General features: G+C 64.7%; 3 protein-coding genes across 4 annotated transcripts in view; 1 reads left to right on the top strand and 2 right to left on the bottom strand.

The window, feature by feature from the left end:
• The window catches only part of LOC311514185 (paired immunoglobulin-like type 2 receptor alpha), a 6,705-nt gene extending 4,183 nt beyond the window's left edge, over nt 1–2,522 (bottom strand). Inside the window, exons 1-3 of one of the 2 annotated variants that reach the window (XM_084616628.1) lie at nt 2,346–2,522; nt 1,191–1,565; nt 409–579 (exon numbers count right to left, since the gene is read on the bottom strand). In XM_084616628.1, the coding sequence (XP_084472754.1) occupies nt 409–579; nt 1,191–1,565; nt 2,346–2,403 (604 nt within the window). In that variant the 5' untranslated portion in view covers nt 2,404–2,522. The remainder of the gene's footprint in view (nt 1–408; nt 580–1,190; nt 1,566–2,345) is intronic. The other variant, XM_084616629.1, reaches the window with a different exon arrangement.
• Nucleotides 2,523–3,820: 1,298 nt separating this feature from the next.
• Nucleotides 3,821–6,648, top strand: LOC311513950 (paired immunoglobulin-like type 2 receptor beta; the record flags this gene model as incomplete). The annotated part of the gene is made up of 3 exons (XM_084616166.1): nt 3,821–3,866; nt 5,612–5,986; nt 6,260–6,648. The coding sequence occupies 3 exons, from the start codon at nt 3,821–3,823 to the stop codon at nt 6,565–6,567; spliced, it is 729 nt and encodes a 242-aa protein (XP_084472292.1). The 3' UTR covers nt 6,568–6,648.
• A 75-nt stretch (nt 6,649–6,723) lies between these two features.
• Nucleotides 6,724–12,621, bottom strand: PVRIG (PVR related immunoglobulin domain containing). Its single transcript, XM_084616410.1, has 4 exons — nt 12,237–12,621; nt 10,279–10,426; nt 9,763–9,808; nt 6,724–9,047 (listed from the first exon to the last, which is right to left on the bottom strand). The coding sequence occupies exons 1-4, from the start codon at nt 12,436–12,438 to the stop codon at nt 8,796–8,798; spliced, it is 648 nt and encodes a 215-aa protein (XP_084472536.1). The 5' UTR covers nt 12,439–12,621; the 3' UTR covers nt 6,724–8,795.
• Between the last annotated feature and the right edge of the window lie 3,927 nt (nt 12,622–16,548).

Here is a 16,548-nt window from a genome sequence, read left to right as displayed (position 1 = left end):
ATGGATGGATAGATGGGGTGGGTGGGGATAGATAGATAGATAGATAGATAGATAGAGAGATAGATAGAGGGGGTGTCTGGGAATGGATGGATAGAGGGGGTGGGTGGGGATAGATAGAGAGATAGAGAGATAGATAGAGGGGGTGGGTGGGGATAGATCGAGGGGGTGGGTGAGGATGGATCGACGGACAGTCACTCTTTGTAGCCCATGATGCCGCAGCAGGAGCAGTGCATTCTGGTTCGGCTCACACCTTACTGCCCGTGTCACACGCCCGGCAGGGGTCCGCACACACGTGCCAGACACGCCCGGGGAATTTCCCACAATGCCTTGGGCGAGTACCCGGCGGCTCCCTTGGGGCGGGCGGTGCATGTCCCCCCCGCCCAGCCGCTCCCCCAGGGGTGCCGGTACCTGGTCTCTTCCGGGCGCCGTACACAGCCAGCCCGATGATCCCGGCCAGCAGGACGGCCCCCGCCAGCGCCCCCCCAATCACCGGGGCTGCCCCCTGCCCGGCTGGCCGCTGCGTCGCGCCTTGGGTCATCGTCCGCCCCGTGCAGGGGGCGTGCGTCGCCGAGGTTCGGGCTGGGAGTGAGACCAAGGCGGGGTGTTAGGTCAAGGCGTGGCCCCTCGCCCACGTGTGTGCACAGCCAGGGGGACACACTCGCACACACACACGCTCTGGCTCTCGCACGTTTGCCATCTCGCACACACACACTCGCACGCTCACACGCTTGTGCTTTCCACGCCCAGACACCCTCAGCCAAGCTCACACCCACCGCCCGGCCCAGACACATGCTCATTTTGAAACATGCACGTTTGCACACACACACTCACGCTTGCACACTCGCTGACGCTGCGGCTCTGACACGTTCCCACACACTCATTTACACACACGCATTCACTCACCGACACGCCCAGCTGCTGCGGGACGGGGCCAGGGGCCGGCCCAGGAAACGGGACGCCCAGGTGGACGGAGTAAGGACACAGCCAGGGACGGGAAGGGATCTCGGTGGGGGAGCCCCTGAGCTCCAGCCATGGGGTGCCGTGCATTCGGGGTGCAGCACGCAGGGAGCCGGGAACGCACAGAGAGTCTCAGGGCTGGGGGTGGGTGGGGGATTTGCCAGGGCACAGGAGGGTGTGAAGCTGGGGGTAGGAGCAGGCGGGATGGGGGAAGCCAGGGCATGGGGGGGCACCTGTCACCGTGAGCTGGGTCCCAGGGTGACGGCGCCATTGGTCCCATTGGCCATTGTTCTTCCGCACCGTGATGTGGCAGACGTACTCTCCGGCGTCCGACTCCTGCAGCCGGGCGATGCGGATCGAGGCCGTTCGGTTCCCCCACGGGTCCCCGACCAGGACGATGCGGCCCCCGTAATCCGGGTGGGTGAATCTCTCGGTGTGATTGTAGATAAACTGGCCATGGAACCCGAGTCTCCAGTAAACCCGGAGGTCCCGCAGCGGCTCGATCTCGCGGGGGTAGGTGAAGTTGCAGGGCAGGGTGACGGAGCCCCCGGCCGGCGCCGATAGGTACTCGGGCTGGGTTATCTGGTACCGGGGATCCTGAGCAGCCGCTGCAAAGATCCCCAGAGACACAATCCCGTCACCGCGGCCGGCCCCGGGGTCCCAGCCGCAGCCAGCGGGGAGCAGAGGGGACCCCCCCGACCTGGGCAATAGTGAAGGCAGGATTTATTATTAGTTGTTGGTATTGAGGTCGTGCCTGAGGGCTGCCACCGGGTGCCCATTGTGCCAAGCAGCCGGTGCTGGGCCCTGTCCCAGATCAGAGCCACGACTAGCTGGCTCCTTCTGCAGGGGGACGAGAGGCCGGGGAAGATGGGCCTCTGGAGAAGCCAATAGACTGGGGGAGATGAGCCCCTGGGGAAGCCGGGAGGCTGGAGCAGATGGGCCCTTGGGGAAGCCGGGAGGTCGGGGGAGATGAGCTCCTGGGGAAGCCGGGAGGTCGGGGGAGATGAGCCCCTGGGGAAGCCGGGAGGCTGGGGGAGATGGGCCCTTGGGGAAGCCGGGAGGCTGGAGCAGATGGGCCCTTGGGGAAGCCGGGAGGCCGGGGCAGATGGGCCCCTGGGGAAGCCGGGCGGTCAGGGGAGATGGGCCCCTGGGGAAGCTGGGAGGCTGGAGGAGATGGGCCTCTGGAGAAGCCAGGAGACTGGGGGAGATGAGCCCCTGGGGAAGCCGGGAGACCGGGGCAGATGGGCCCCTGGGGAAGCCGGGAGGTCGGGGGAGATGAGCTCCTGGGGAAGTCGGGAGGTCAGGGGAGATGAGCCCCTGGGGAAGCCGGGAGGCCTGGGCAGATGGGCCCCCGCCCTGGGGATTCGGTGCCGGCCGAACACACCCACCTGCAAGCAGGATCCCCGCCAGGAGCAGCAGGGCTGGGTGTCCCGGTGGCAGCAGCATCTCTGGGGTGCGCGGGGCTGGGCCTCTGGCTGCCCGGAGCTCCGGCCACCCTGCCCAGCACCCTCTGACCAGGGCGGGGGCCGGACACAAGCTGGAGAACAGGACGTGGGAGCCGGTTGCAATGCTGCGAGGAGGAAGCCGAGGGAGGCGGGTGGGGGGGGGGGAGAAATTGGGCAATTGGGCCCAGAGCAGACCAGTCACTTCCCCTCCACTGCCAGCCCTGTGGTCAGAGCTTCCCAGCCGCCCCCTGCCCCCGCAGCTGGGGGGCGGGCACTGGGGTGCAGGGCCAGGTGTCATTTGGGGGGCGGGGGCTGCAGGGGGCTTGTAGGGTGCAAGGGGGCTGGAGGACATGGGGGAATCCATGGGGCCTGCATAATTGGGTGGGGGGCTGCAGGGGGGGCATGGGAACTTGGGGGGGGGGAGGGATGCTGGAGCTGTGGGGGAGGAGCTGCACTATAATTAGCTGCTCCAGTTCCCCTTTTCCCACTTCCCAGTGGCTCAGCCGGACCCGCAGAGGAACAAGCGTCTCTGAGCCGGGGTACACCCCCCACCCCCGCCGGAGGGGGTGTGGCGAAGCGGGACTGTTCTTCATGTTTCCTCTGAATAGTGTGGGGGTGCCTCAGTTTCCCCTAGGCAGTTCTTAAGTCTCTAGGGGATGGAGTAAGGGCCGGTGTGTGCAGGGGTCTGGACACAGAGAATGGCCGACACCCTGTTTCCTGGCCACGGATGGCCTGGGCCCTTCCCCCCTGCAAGATGAGAGCTAAAGGGTTGGAGAACAAAGGAATCCGGTGACCTCCTGGCCCGGGAAAGGAACAAAGCCCAGAGGAGGAGGGGCTGGGGGGAGTTTCAGTTTGGGGCTGGCTGGGACATGGAGTGAAGGGCAGACGGGGTTGTCTGGCTCACTGCCCCCAAAATGGACCCGGCTGAGGGGTCCCGGTCTCTGCACCTACAAGCTCTGTGTTAGACCACGTCCCTGTCGTCTAATAAACCTTCTGTTTTACTGGCTGGCTGAGAGTCCCGTCTGACTGTGGAGTTGGGGGGCAGGACCCTTTGGCTGCCCCAGGACCCCGCCTGGGCGGACTCGCTGGGGCAAGCGCACGGAGGGGCAGAGGAGGCTGAAGGCTCCGAGGTCAGACCCAGGAAGGGGGAGGCCGGGGGAGCTGTGTGTCCTGCAGGCAGTCCGCCCCCCCCCCAGCCCCGCTCTAACCCACCAGCCCCCACTCCCCTTCCAGAGCCAGGAAGAGAACCCAGGAGTCCTGACATGTGCACCTCCGCCCCCGCAGTGTCTCATAGGCCCAGGGCAGGGTGAGGATTTCACACAGGAAGGGCCAAGGTGTCAGCAGCTTCCTCAAATGAGCAATGGGAGGCTGTGGGGGGGAGCAGAACCGGTGGGGCCAGAGTCTCCTGCAGTGGGGCCATGAGCGGGGAGCTTCTGATGCTGATGCTGCTGCCCCTGGCGGGGGGTGAGTGCCCTGGGGCAGGACGCAGGGGGGCACAGAACTGGGCACGGCCCATAGTCACTGGCCAGACCCGAACAGCAGGGGGTGATGGGGCACAGGGAGGGGTTGGCTGGGGCAGGGGAATGGGGCGGGGGGAGGGGCCGGCTGGGGCAGGGGAATGGGGCGGGGGGCACGGGGAGGGGCCGGCTGGGGCAGGGGAATGGGACGGGGGGCACGGGGAGGGGCCGGCTGGGGCAGGGGAATGGGGAGGGGGGCACAGGGAGGGGCCGGCTGGGGCAGGGGAATGGGGTGGGGGGCACGGGGAGGGGCCGGCTGGGGCAGGGGAATGGGGTGGGGGGCACGGGGAGGGGCCGGCTGGGGCAGGGGAAGGGGGTGGGGGGCACAGGGAGGGTGTCACGGGGTCCCCGGGCGATGCTCTGGACCTGCTCCCCACGAAGCCAGGCAGGACTCTGGGGGAGTCTCCTCTCGGGGAGCAGCCTGTCTGCAGGACACACAGCTCCCCCGGCTTCCCCCTTCCTGGGTCTGACCTCGGAGCCTTCAGCCTCCTCTGCCTCTCCGTGCGCTTCCCCCGCAGCGAGTCCACCCAGGCGGGGTCCTGGGGCGGCCAGAGGGTCCTGCCCCCCAACTCCGCAGTCAGACGGGACTCTCAGCCAGCCGGTAACACAGAAGGTTTATTAGACGACAGGAACATGGTCTGACACAGAGCTTGTAGGTGCAGAGACCGGGACCCCTCAGCTGGGTCCATTTTGGGGGCAGTGAGCCAGACAACCCCGTCTGCCCTTCACTCCATGTCCCAGCCAGCCCCAAACTGAATCTCCCTCCAGCCCCTCCTCCTCTGGGCTTTGTCCCTTTCCCGGGCCAGGAGGTCACCGGATTCCTTTGTTCTCCAACCCTTTAGCTCTCACCTCCCAGGGGGGAAGGCCCAGGCCATCAGTGGCCAGGAAACAGGGTGTCGGCCATTCTCTGTGTCCAGACCCCTGCGTACACCTGCCCTCTAGGGCTCTGCAATGATCATACACCCTTACCCCACCACCTAGATACTTAAGAACTGCATAGGGGAAACTGAGGCACACCCACAATATTCGGAGGAAACATTAAGAACTGTCCCACTTTGTCACAGAGGGGCTGGCTGGGGTGGGGTGAATAGGGAGGGGGGCACAGGGTGGGCCTGGCTGGGGCAGGGGAATGGGGTGGGGAGCACAGGGAGGCGCTGGCTGGGGCAGGGGAATGGGGTGGGGGCACAGGGAGGCGCTGGCTGGGGCCGGGGAATGGGGAGGGGGCAGGGGTATGGGGACACAGGGAGGGCCTGGTTGGGGCAGGGGAGGGGGGCACAGGGAGGGGCGGGCTGGGGCAGGGGAATGGTGTGGGGGGCTGGGGGCATTTCATAGAATCATAGAGTATCAGGGTTGGAAGGGACCTCAGGAGGTCATCTAGTCCAACCCCCTGCTCAAAGCAGGACCAATCTCCAATTTTTGCCCCAGATCTCTAAGTGGCCCCCTCAAGGATTGAACTCACAACCCTGGGTTTAGCAGGCCAATGCTCAAACCACTGAGCTATCCCTCCCCCTAAAAAATTCCCACTGTGCATTGGCCGGGAATCGAACCCGGGCCTCCCGCGTGGCAGGCGAGAATTCTACCACTGAACCACCAATGCTACTTGCCACCAATGCTATTTGCGCCCTGCTGGCTGCGGCTGGGACCCCGGGGCCGGCCGCAGTGACGGGATTGTGTCTCTGGGGCTCTTTGCAGTGGTTGCTCGGGATCCCCGGTACCAGATAACCCAGCCCAGGTACCTATCGGCGCCGGCCGGGGGCTCCGTCACCCTGCCCTGCAACTTCACCTACCCCCGCGAGATCGAGCCGCTGCGGGACCTCCGGGTTTACTGGAGACTCGGGTTCTTTGGCCAGTTTATCTACAATCACACCGAGAGATTCACCCACCCGGATTACGGGGGCCGCATCGTCCTGGTCGGGGACCCGTGGGGGAACCGAACGGCCTCGATCCGCATCGCCCGGCTGCAGGAGTCGGACGCCGGACAGTACGTCTGCCACATCACGGTGCGGAAGAACGACGGCCAATGGGAGCAATGGCGCCATCATCCTGGGACCCAGCTCACGGTGACAGGTGAGAGGGGATGGACCGTGGGGGGCACCGCGATGCTGCAGGGGGGGGGGGAGAGAGCTGCTACTGGGCACAGATCCTGCACATCCAGGATCAAGGGGGCGGGGGGTCTCGCATATCCAGGGGGCAGAAAAGGGTAACAGGGACCCCCCATATCCGGAGGGCTGGGGGGGAAGGGATCACTGCACCCTTCGAGCCAGGGAGCGGGTGGGTTTAGGGGGACAGAGTTTCCCAGGGGAGCCCGGACTCACCCGCTGTCCCCTTCTCCCTCCCCAGGGCGGGAAGCTCCCAGCCCCACGGACAGCACGTGGCACCGAGAAATGGTCACAACTAGAGCGGCGGGTGCGGGGAGAACCTGCCCCTGGTGCATCGACACCGTTCACCTCGTCCTTATCGGCCTTGTCCTGGTGCTTTCCAAGGCCGGCATCTGCTTCGTGGTCTTTGCCCTGGGCCGGCGGCGGGGCTGGGGTCACGGCCCACAGAGCGTCACCGGGCGGGTGTCCGGGAGCGACGCACCATCGGCGTCAGGATTCAAACTCACCTGCCTGGCGCAGAGCTCTCCGCCAGGCATCCCGGGGGAATGACACCGTCCAGCAGCTGTAGAATGGTTGTTATCCTCCAGCAAAATACCCGCTAGCAAGAGCAGAGCGGCATGGATAGTGTGCATGGGGGTCAGGGGGAGTGTGGGCATAGATAGGGGGGTGGGGGGGATAGATAGATAGATAGATGGGGGGGTGACATTGCACTCCATATGTTTTTATGAAAATATGCTAATGAGCGTGAATATAATGTCGCTGGAATATGCGTCATGCAAAAGGTCCCTTGTGCGGTATCATGAGAAAGCTTGTGAGCTACGGAGTGTGGTCGTCCTGTTTGTGTGAATGCATCACTCTTGTATCTGAAGCTAGAAGCACGAAGTATAACTCCGGGGTCCTACGGTACTGATGCGAAGGGTGGGCCGTTGATGGTGGTTGGGAATCTGGATGGCGCCCGTCGGCCAGGACACTTGGCTGTAGAGGGCTCTGTTTGCGGGCAGGCCTCCCTGTGAGCCAGGCCAGGAAGAACGGAGGCTTGGGGGTCTCACGGGACCTGTCACCATGTCCCCTGGTGCTGGAATCCATCTTATACCTGGGGCTTTGCCATTGAGAAGGGGGGCTGGGGACCCAGAGAGACAAAAGATTCCCGCCCTGTGCCAAAGCTATAAAAGGGGGTGGAGCAGGACAAGGGGGGCCGGTCGTGAGAAATCCCCTAGTGACCACCTGAGCCGGAACAAGGCTGCACCAGGGGGAAGCTTTGGGCCCAGACGAGGAAGGAGGCCGGTCTGCGAAGAAGCTTATTGGAGCATCTCGGAGGGTGAGGTTTTATCTGTAATCCGTTTCCTACTGTATTAGGCTTAGACGTGCGTGTTTTTGTTTTATTTTGCTTGGTCACTTACTCTGTTCTGTCTGTTATTACTTGGAACCACTTAAATCCTACTTTTCATACTTAATAAAATCACTTTTGCTTATCAATTAACCCAGAGTAAGTAATTAATACCTGGGGCAGCAAACAGCTGTGCATCTCTCTCTATCAGTGTTACAGAGGGCCGACAGTTTATGAATTTACTCCATATAAGATTTATACAGAGTAAAACGGATTGATTTGGGGTTTGGGTCCCATTGGAAGCTGGGCGTCTGGGTGCTGGAGACAGGAACACTTCTTAAGCGACTCTCAGTTAAATCTGCAGCTTTGGGGGCGTGGACCAGACCCGGGGTCCGTGTTTGCCGCAGGCTGGCGTGTCTGGCTCAACAAGGCAGGGGTCTGGAGTCCCAAGCTGGCAGGGAAAACGGGCTCCGAGGTAATTTCAGCACGTCGGGTGACAGTCCCAAGGGGGTCTCGGTGACCCCACCCGTCACAGGGTGGATGGGGATAGCTAGATAGATAGCAGATGTGTATGGGATGGACAGACAGACAGCTACTCTCTGTGTCCCGCATGAGGCCTTTGCAGAAGCCCTGCATTCAGTGACGCGCACGTAACTCGCCTCGTGCCCACCCGTCTGATTGAAGCTGCCCCCCTCCCGCTTGGTCCAGCTCTGCCTCCCGCTCCCATCCCCCGCGGCGCTTGGGAATCTCCCAGAATGCACTGCAGGGGCGCTGGTACCCTGCCCCCACCAGCAATGAACGCGGCGGCGGGAGGGGGGTGCAGGGAGGTGGCGTCAGCCCCCGCCCTGCTGCTGTTACCGAATAAAGCGCCCGCCCCCCGGCCGAGAGAGCGGATCAAGCAGCCTGTTTATCTGTAGGACCTACAGGAACGGGGTGGGGGGCTCGCAGAGACCGGTTCTTCCCCCCCAAGCGGTTTATCTGTGGGGAACAGAGAGGTTCAGCCCAGCCCATCTGGGTTACCCAGAGCCCGGCCAGGCTCAGTTCTCGGCTCTCCGGCTGCGCCCACGCGGCCGGCTCCCTGCGGGCGGGGGCCATTCGTGGCCGCTTGGTGCTAGGTACCAAATGTCCCGGTGACTGGCTTTGCCATTGTCTCCAGAGACCCGAGACAGCCAGGCGCCGGTTCGCTGTGTCGGGCCCAGCTCGAGAGCGAGCCCCTTTTCCCACCACAGTATAGGGGAAACTGAGGCACACACAGTCTTCATAGGAAACGCTACAGAAAATTCCCATCCTGTCACAACGGCTCCGGGGCGGGCGGCACCGGGAGGGGTCGGCTCCAGCCGTGGGGTCCCGCGTGTGGCACACGGGCTGGACAGCGTCCTGTCTTCGCAGAGCAGGGGACGGTCCCTCAAGCTTTGCGGTGGGCCGAGTCCCGAGGGGAAGGAAGCCAGTGTCAGGTCCTGTGACGGCGGCCCGGGCACTGCTCCTCACGCCCCTGCACCCAGCGTGTGGCCCTGCTCTGCCCCAGGCCCTGACCCGTGTCCCGGCCAGGCAGGGGGGGCAGTGGAGGGGGCAAGGGGCCCCCGTGGGCTCTTGCGCTGGGCTGGGAGGTGAAGTAGTCCAAGTTGATGAGCACGTAGGGGGTGGAGAAAGAGTTGTGCTGGCCCGGCAGCCCCTGCTGCACCCACAGAGCCATGGGGGTCTCCTGGTGATGCAAGAAGAGCATTAGGGAGGGGGACCTGCCCCATGTACCGCTCCCCCTAGGGCAGAGCCCCCCACTGCACCCTGCCAGAAACCCCAGACACCTGCGGAGTCCTGCCCCCCACTGAGACTACAACTCCCAGCATGCAATGGAAGCCGAGCTGGGGGCTGTCATGGAGCAGGGCATCCCGCTGCACCATGGGATACATAGTCCCAGGGGTTGCCGTGCTGGATGCTCCCGAGGCCAGTGTCTGTGTGCTGGGGGGCTCAGGCTGCAGCCCGGACCCCGTGCCCCACGGGGGCCCTGCAGGGCCCAGGCGGTGGGGGCAGGGCAGGGGTGGGTCTGAGCCGAGCGGCAGGCGAGGAACTGAAACCAGGGGCGGTTTCCTGTTCAGTGATGCTGCTGTTGATGTTTCTCAGCAGGCGTCGAGGGTGACGCGGGGTGAACAGATGTGGGGGCTGGGCCCAGCTGCTCTGTCGAGTCCCGGGGCAGGGGGTGGCTAATGCCCATGCCCCTGCCCCCCACGTGGGCTGGCTGGTACTGACCCCATTGCAACACAGGGACTGGCTTCACAGTCCCCTCTGCCCCATGGAGGACTGGCCACAGGGCCCTCACTGCCCCAGGCCAGGAGACAATGTGCACGAGGTGTCCCCCCACCCCATCGGGTCCCCAAGTCCCATCCCACCCCCCAGCCCTGTGGAGAGCAAGGCAGGGTCACCTGAGAGCTGGACAGGCCGGGGTGGGGATGAGAGCCCTTCAGCTTCCTAGAGACAAATAGAGGGGGTACAGTGAGAGAGTGGGGAGAGAACCCAGGAGTCCTGGCACCCAGCCCCCCCCGCTCTAACCCCCCGAGACCCCCCTCCCCTCCCAGAGCCGGGAAGAGAACCCAGGAGTCCTGGCACCCAGTCCCCACCCTCCCCCTGCTCTAACCCCCGAGACCCCCCTCCCCTCCCAGCGCTGGGGGGAGAACCTAGGAGTCCTGGCTCCCAGCCCCCTCTGCTCTAACCCCCGAGACCCCCCTCTCCTCCCAGTGCGGGCAAGAGAACCCAGGAGTCCTGGCACCCAGCCCCCGCCCCCCCCCCGCTCTAACCCCTGAGACCACCCTCCCCTCTCAGAGCCGGGGAGAGAACCCAGGAGTCCTGGCTCCCAGCCACCCCCCAAAGGCAGGTGTGTCCAGTCCCCTCCCCTGCTGTGGGGGTTGCTGGCATCGGGGCAGGGGGTCGCTGTCTCCTACCTCCGCCTCCTTGTCCACTCCCGCAGGAGGTACCCCAGCAGCAGGACGCTCCCCAGCAGGAAGACGCCCGAGGCCCCCAGGGTCCCCAGCACGTCGGCGCGCAGGAAGGCGCGGCCCAAGGAGTGGGGGGCCGGGGAGGGGTCAGCGGCTGCGGGGGAGGGAGATGGATTGGAAAGCGTCCAGGGATGGAGAGCATCCAACCATCCCTCCAACTCTCCCTCCCGCACCCCGCTTCCATCTGTCCCCATCCCACTTCCATCCTTCCCTCCCTCTGCACCCCACTTCCAACCCTCCAACATCCCCCCACGCCCCACTTCCATCCCTCCCTCCGCACCCCACTTCCATCCCTCCAACCATCCCCCCACACCCCACTTCCATCCCTCCCTCCCTCTGCACCCCGCTTCCATCTGTCCCCACCACGCTTCCAACCCTCCCTCCCGCTGCACCCCACTTCCAACCCCCCAACCATCCCCCACACCCCACTTCCAACCCTCCATCCCTCCCTCCGCATCCCGCTTCCATCTGTCCCCACCCCGCTTCCATCCTTCCCTCCCTCTGCACCCCACTTCCAACCCTCCAACATCCCCCCACACCCCACTTCCATCCCTCCAACCATCCCCCACACCCCACTTCCAACCCTCCATCCATCCCCCCACACCCCACTTCCATCCCTCCCTCCGCACCCCGCTTCCATCTGTCCCCACCCCGCTTCCATCCCTCCCTCCGTCCGCACCCCACCTCCAACCCCCCAACCATCCCCCACACCCCACTTCCAACCCTCCATCCATCCCTCCCTCCGCACCCCACTTCCATCTGTCCCCACGCCGCTTCCATCCCTCCCTCCATCCGCACCCCACTTCCAACCCCCCAACCATCCCCCACACCCCACTTCCAACCCTCCATCCATCCCTCCCTCCGCACCCCACTTCCATCTGTCCCCATCCCGCTTCCATCCTTCCCTCCGTCCGCACCCCACTTCCAACCCTCCAACATCCCCCCACGCCCCACTTCCAACCCTCCAACCATCCCCCCACACCCCACTTCCAACCCTCCATCCATCCCTCTGCACCCTGCTTCCATCCTTCCCTCCCGCCGCACCCCACTTCCATCCCTCCAACCATCCCCCCACACCCCACTTCCAACCCTCCATCCATCCCTCCGCACCCTGCTTCCATCCTTCCCTCCCTCCGCACCCCACTTCCATCTGTCCCCATCCCGCTTCCATCCTTCCCTCCGTCCGCACCCCACTTCCAACCCTCCAACATCCCCCCACGCCCCACTTCCAACCCTCCAACCATCCCCCCACACCCCACTTCCAACCCTCCATCCATCCCTCTGCACCCTGCTTCCATCCTTCCCTCCCGCCGCACCCCACTTCCATCCCTCCAACCATCCCCCCACACCCCACTTCCAACCCTCCATCCATCCCTCCGCACCCTGCTTCCATCCTTCCCTCCCTCCGCACCCCACTTCCATCTGTCCCCATCCCGCTTCCATCCTTCCCTCCGTCCGCACCCCACTTCCAACCCTCCAACCTTCCCACTACACCCCACTTCCAACCCTCCAACCATCCCCCCACACCCCACTTCCAACCCTCCATCCATCCCTCTGCACCCTGCTTCCATCCTTCCCTCCCGCCGCACCCCACTTCCATCCCTCCAACCATCCCCCCACACCCCACTTCCATCCCTCCAACCATCCCCCCACACCCCACTTCCTACCCTCCAACCATCCCCCCACACCCTGCTTCCATCCTTTCCTCCCTCCACACCCCACTTCCAACCCTCCAACCTTCCCACTACACCCCACTTCCAACCTCCATCCATCTGTCCCCACCCCACTTCCATCCTTCCCTCCCTCTGCACCCCACTTCCAACCCCCCAACCATCCCCCACACCCCACTTCCAACCCCCCAACCATCCCTCCGCACCCACTCTGCCCCCGCCCGCCCCACGCACCGGGCTCCGGGACCAGGACCGGGAGGCACTGCTCCGACACGCCCGAGGGGAAGGTGGAGAACTTGCAGCAGTAACGGGTGCCGTTGTGCTGAGGGTCCAGGCTGGGCACCGTGAGTCCCACCTGCCTGTCGTCGGACACGTTGGTGACCCACAGGCGGCCCTGGGCCGCGGGGAGCACGTGGGCCCCGTGCGTGGGGTGCATCACGGCCAGCTCCTCACGGCTCCGGTTCTGCCCCCAGCGGCACCAGCTCACCAGGGTGATGTGCTCCTGGCCCAGGAACTTGCAGTGAAGCTGCAGGGGGGACCCCAGGGCCACGGGGTCCTCGGCCCAGAGCTTCAGCCCTGCCTTGCTGGTCCCTAGTGGGGAGAGAGGAGAGGGGGGTTAGACCCCCTCAGAACCACTGGTCCCCCTGGCTCCCAGCCCCCCATCCTGCCCTAACCCACCAGCCCCCACTCCCCTCCCAGAGCCGGGGAGAGAACCCAGGAGTCCTGGCTCCCAGCCCCCCCTGCCCTAACCCACCAGCCCCCACTCCCCTCCCAGAGCTGGGAGAGAACCCAGGAGTCCTGGCTCCCAGCCCCCCACCCTGCTCTAACCCACCAGCCCCCACTCCCCTCCCAGAGCCGGGGAGAGAACCCAGGAGTCCTGGCTCCCAGCCCCCCACCCTGCTCTAACCCACCAGCCCCCACTCCCCTCCCAGAGCCGGGGAGAGAACCCAGGAGTCCTGGCTCCCAGCCCCCCACCCTGCTCTAACCCACCAGCCCCCACTCCCCTCCCAGAGCCGGGAGAGAACCCAGGAGTCCTGGCTCCCAGATCCCCACCCTGCTCTAACCCACCAGCCCCCACTCCCCTCCCAGAGCCAGGAAGAGAACCCAGGTGTCCTGCCACCCAGCCCCCCTGCTCTCACCCACCAGCCCCCACTCCCCTCCCAGAGCCGGGAGAGAACCCAGGAGTCCTGGCTCCCAGCCCCCCCTGCTCTAACCCACCGGCCTCCACTCCCCTCCCAGAGCTGCGGGGAGAACCCAGGTGTCCTGGCTCCCAGCCCCCCCTGCTCTAACCCACCGGCCCCCGCTCCCCTCCCAGAGCTGGGAGAGAACCCAGGCGTCCTGGCTCCCAGCCCCCTGCTCTAACCCCCAGCCCTCACTCCCCTCCCAGAGCCGGGGACAGAACCCAGGCGTCCTGGCTCCCAGCTCCCCCCAGCTCTAACCCCCAGCTGTCACTGCCCTCCCAGGGCTGGGAGAGAACCCAGGCGTCCTGGCTCCCAGCCCCCTGCTCTGACCAGTGTCCAGGCAGTGGCCGAGGAGCAGGGCGACGAGCGGGAAGCCGCCGGGCCGGGCCATGGCACCGCGGGAGCTCAGAGAACAGCAGTCGCAGCTTTCACTTCCCCCCTTGCTGGCAAACAGGAAAGCGTCACCTCCCACGCGCGCCCCGGGGCCCTGCCGTGCCAGCCCCACGTCTCTGGCCTCAGAGACGGGCCGGCCGGGGGGCCCCGTGCCAGGCAGGCAAGCGCAGGTCACCGGGGTCACGCCTGCGTCGCCCCAGCCGGCGTGCCCAGCTCCCGGCGAGGGCGCCGTACCCCTCTGTGCTGCTCGGGGACACACACACACACACACACACAGAGCCCAGACCAACACCCCAATGCTCCACACTCCACAATGCAACAAGCAGACAGGTTCCTAGCAAACACCCACAGACACACTGCAGCCCCACCCCACCCCCAGCGAGACCCACACAATTTGCAATGCAACGCACCCCTCCTCCACAAAGCACCAGGCGGGCAGCTCCAGCACCCCCCCCCACGCACCCCAGAGCCACGCAACACGCCAGGTGCTGGGGACACCCCGCACTGCCAAGCAGCCACCAGAAACCACCCACAACAAACTCACAACGCTGCTCAGCGCCCCGTATGCACGCAATGGGCACACCCAGCCACGGGGACGCAGCCTCTCCGCGTCGGGGGTTGGGTGGGTTTCATATTGGGGTCTCCGAGCCCCCACCCCCAAATGTCCCCCTCACAGCCCAGGGCACCTCCCCCCCCCCACACGTCACGAAAGCCCCTCTGTTTTCAGTCATGTTTTTATTGGACTGAACTGGCAAAGGAGGGGTGGGGGGTCCAGAGTCAGCAGCCAAGCCCAGTGCATGGTGGGATAGTGAAACCCGGTGCATTGTGGGATGGTCAAGGTACAGCAGGTGCATGGTGGGATGGCCAAGCCCCATGCACTGTGGGAAGGCCACGCCCAGTGCACGGTGGAAATAACTGGAAGAAAGGGCAAGTTGGCTGTAACGAAAATGGATCCGAAGCTAGGAATTGTAGAAAATTGATAAGGGAAGCGAAGGGACACCTGGAGAAATCTGTGACCAGCAGAGTTAAGGACAAAGAAAGGTGTTTTTAAAAGTACATTAGGAACAAAAAGAAATTCTGAGAATGGTATGGGTCCATTACAAGAGGGAAACGGTAGAATTATCATCAGCAATAATGCAGAGAGGGCAGAAGTGTTTAATAATTATCTCTGTTCTGTATTTGGGAAAAACGGATAACATCATCATGTCACATGATTGCTTAATTTAGATTGATTCTAGTCAGGCTTTGGACAGAGTCGCACATGCCAGGCTCGTACACAAACCAGGGAAACGTGATCTAGAGCCAATTACAAAGAGTCGTTGTCAAAGGTTTGTGGTCGAACTGGGAGGGCAGCTCTACAGGGGTCCCACAGGGGGTCAGTCTTGGGTCTGTCCAATACCTTCATTAAAGGAGTGGGGCGGGGTCGCGAGCACTTTGCAGGACAGGGTCCGAATTCAAAACCACCGTGACCAGCTGGGAGAATCGGTCTGAAGTCCACAAGATTCAGGTCAGTCAAAGCCAGGGCAAGGAACGGCAGGCGGGAAGGAAAATCAAACGCACCGGCGGCGAGGTGGCCGTCGGGCTGGGGCAGATGACAGGCTGCATAGGAGCGAACAGGGAAAGGCAGGGTGGTGCAAAGGGTCACTTTGTTCGGGGCGCAGGGAGGCTATTTGAATCGGGTAGCCAGGAAGGCCTGGGTGATCCCAGGCCTGATGCTAAAGACGCTTCCCAGGCCAGCGAGGGGAGCGGCCGACGCAGGAGTCGGGGGACAAAGGAGGAAAGAGGCTCGCATCACGGGGGCCAGTCCGCGTGGGTGTGTGGAAAACAGATCCCGGCTGTTTGTGCGGAGAGCACGGGCTGGGCGGCGAACGGCTGGAACAGCCGTCGGCGTGGCTAACGAGCGCCGTGTCAAACGAGCCCCGGCCCCGCGGCCTGTGGCTGAGAAGCTGGCTCCCGGAGAAGCCTCCCCACGGAAGGGTAAATGGGACCCGGCCTGGAGCAGGCCCAGCAGGCAACGTCAGCCCCCCCACGCAGAAGACCCAGAAATGGGGAGGGGGGCGGTGAATTCAGTCCAGGGCAGTCCAGTGAATTCAGTCCAGTCCAGACGAACCCACGGCAGCCCCCCGGGAGCTCTGGTGTGGCCACGGGCAGAGACCGAGGGGCCCCCAGGGGCCTGGGACCTGGCCAGGCTGGGGGGGTGAGATGGGCCCAGAGGATCTAGCAGATGCCCTGCCCCACAGGTTACTAAGCTGGGGGGGGGGGAATCCCTTTCCTGCCACCAGCCCGGCACCCCAGCTCGTGCGAGCCAGCCGGACGGCGTGTGAGTGCACGAGGAGGGTGTGGGGTGAGCCCCACAGCTCTTTCCTGCACCCCCCCAGCCCCTCTCTGGGGGGGTCGCACCCCAAGCGGAAGGACCCTCCCTGCTCCCCCCCCTCCCCAACCAGAGAGTGGGGCAAGGCAGGGCCCACCCTGCAGCCAATCGCCTCGCTCCCCATGGGCCAGCCCTCCATGACATCACAGCTCAGTCCTCTATGACATCACTGTAGGGCGGGAAGTGGGGGGGGAAGCAGGGCTGCAACAGGCCCCTCCCGCACTAGGACATAGAGGGGGGAGTGGCTAAGCCCCCCCCCCCGCCCCTGACCCCAGCCCCCTCTAATTCTTCATCCCTGCCCCCCTCCAGGGGCCCAGCCCCCTGCCCTGGGAGGGTCCCTGCGCTGTCCCCCTGCCTGGGACCCCCAGGCTGCAGCCCCCCCTTCCCGCCCCACTATGAGGTAACAGGCCCTGGGTGCTGCCTCCCAGCGGGACCCCCCACAGCCATGGGGCTGCCCCCCAAGACAGAAGCTGCTGCCCGCCATGTCCTGCGACTCCTGCCAGCGCTTGGGCGACGCCATGCTGGCGGTCCTGGGGCTGCTGGTTATGGGGTGTGTGGGGCTCAACACGACCAGCCTGGTGAGAGCCCGGGGGGCCAGTGG

The sequence above is a fragment of the Lepidochelys olivacea genome (genome assembly GCF_965140295.1).
Source record: "Lepidochelys olivacea isolate rLepOli2 genome assembly, chromosome: 28".
NCBI lineage: Eukaryota > Metazoa > Chordata > Testudines > Cheloniidae > Lepidochelys > Lepidochelys olivacea.
Note: the sequence above shows the minus strand (reverse complement) of the source record. Positions and strands in the feature narration are given on the sequence as shown.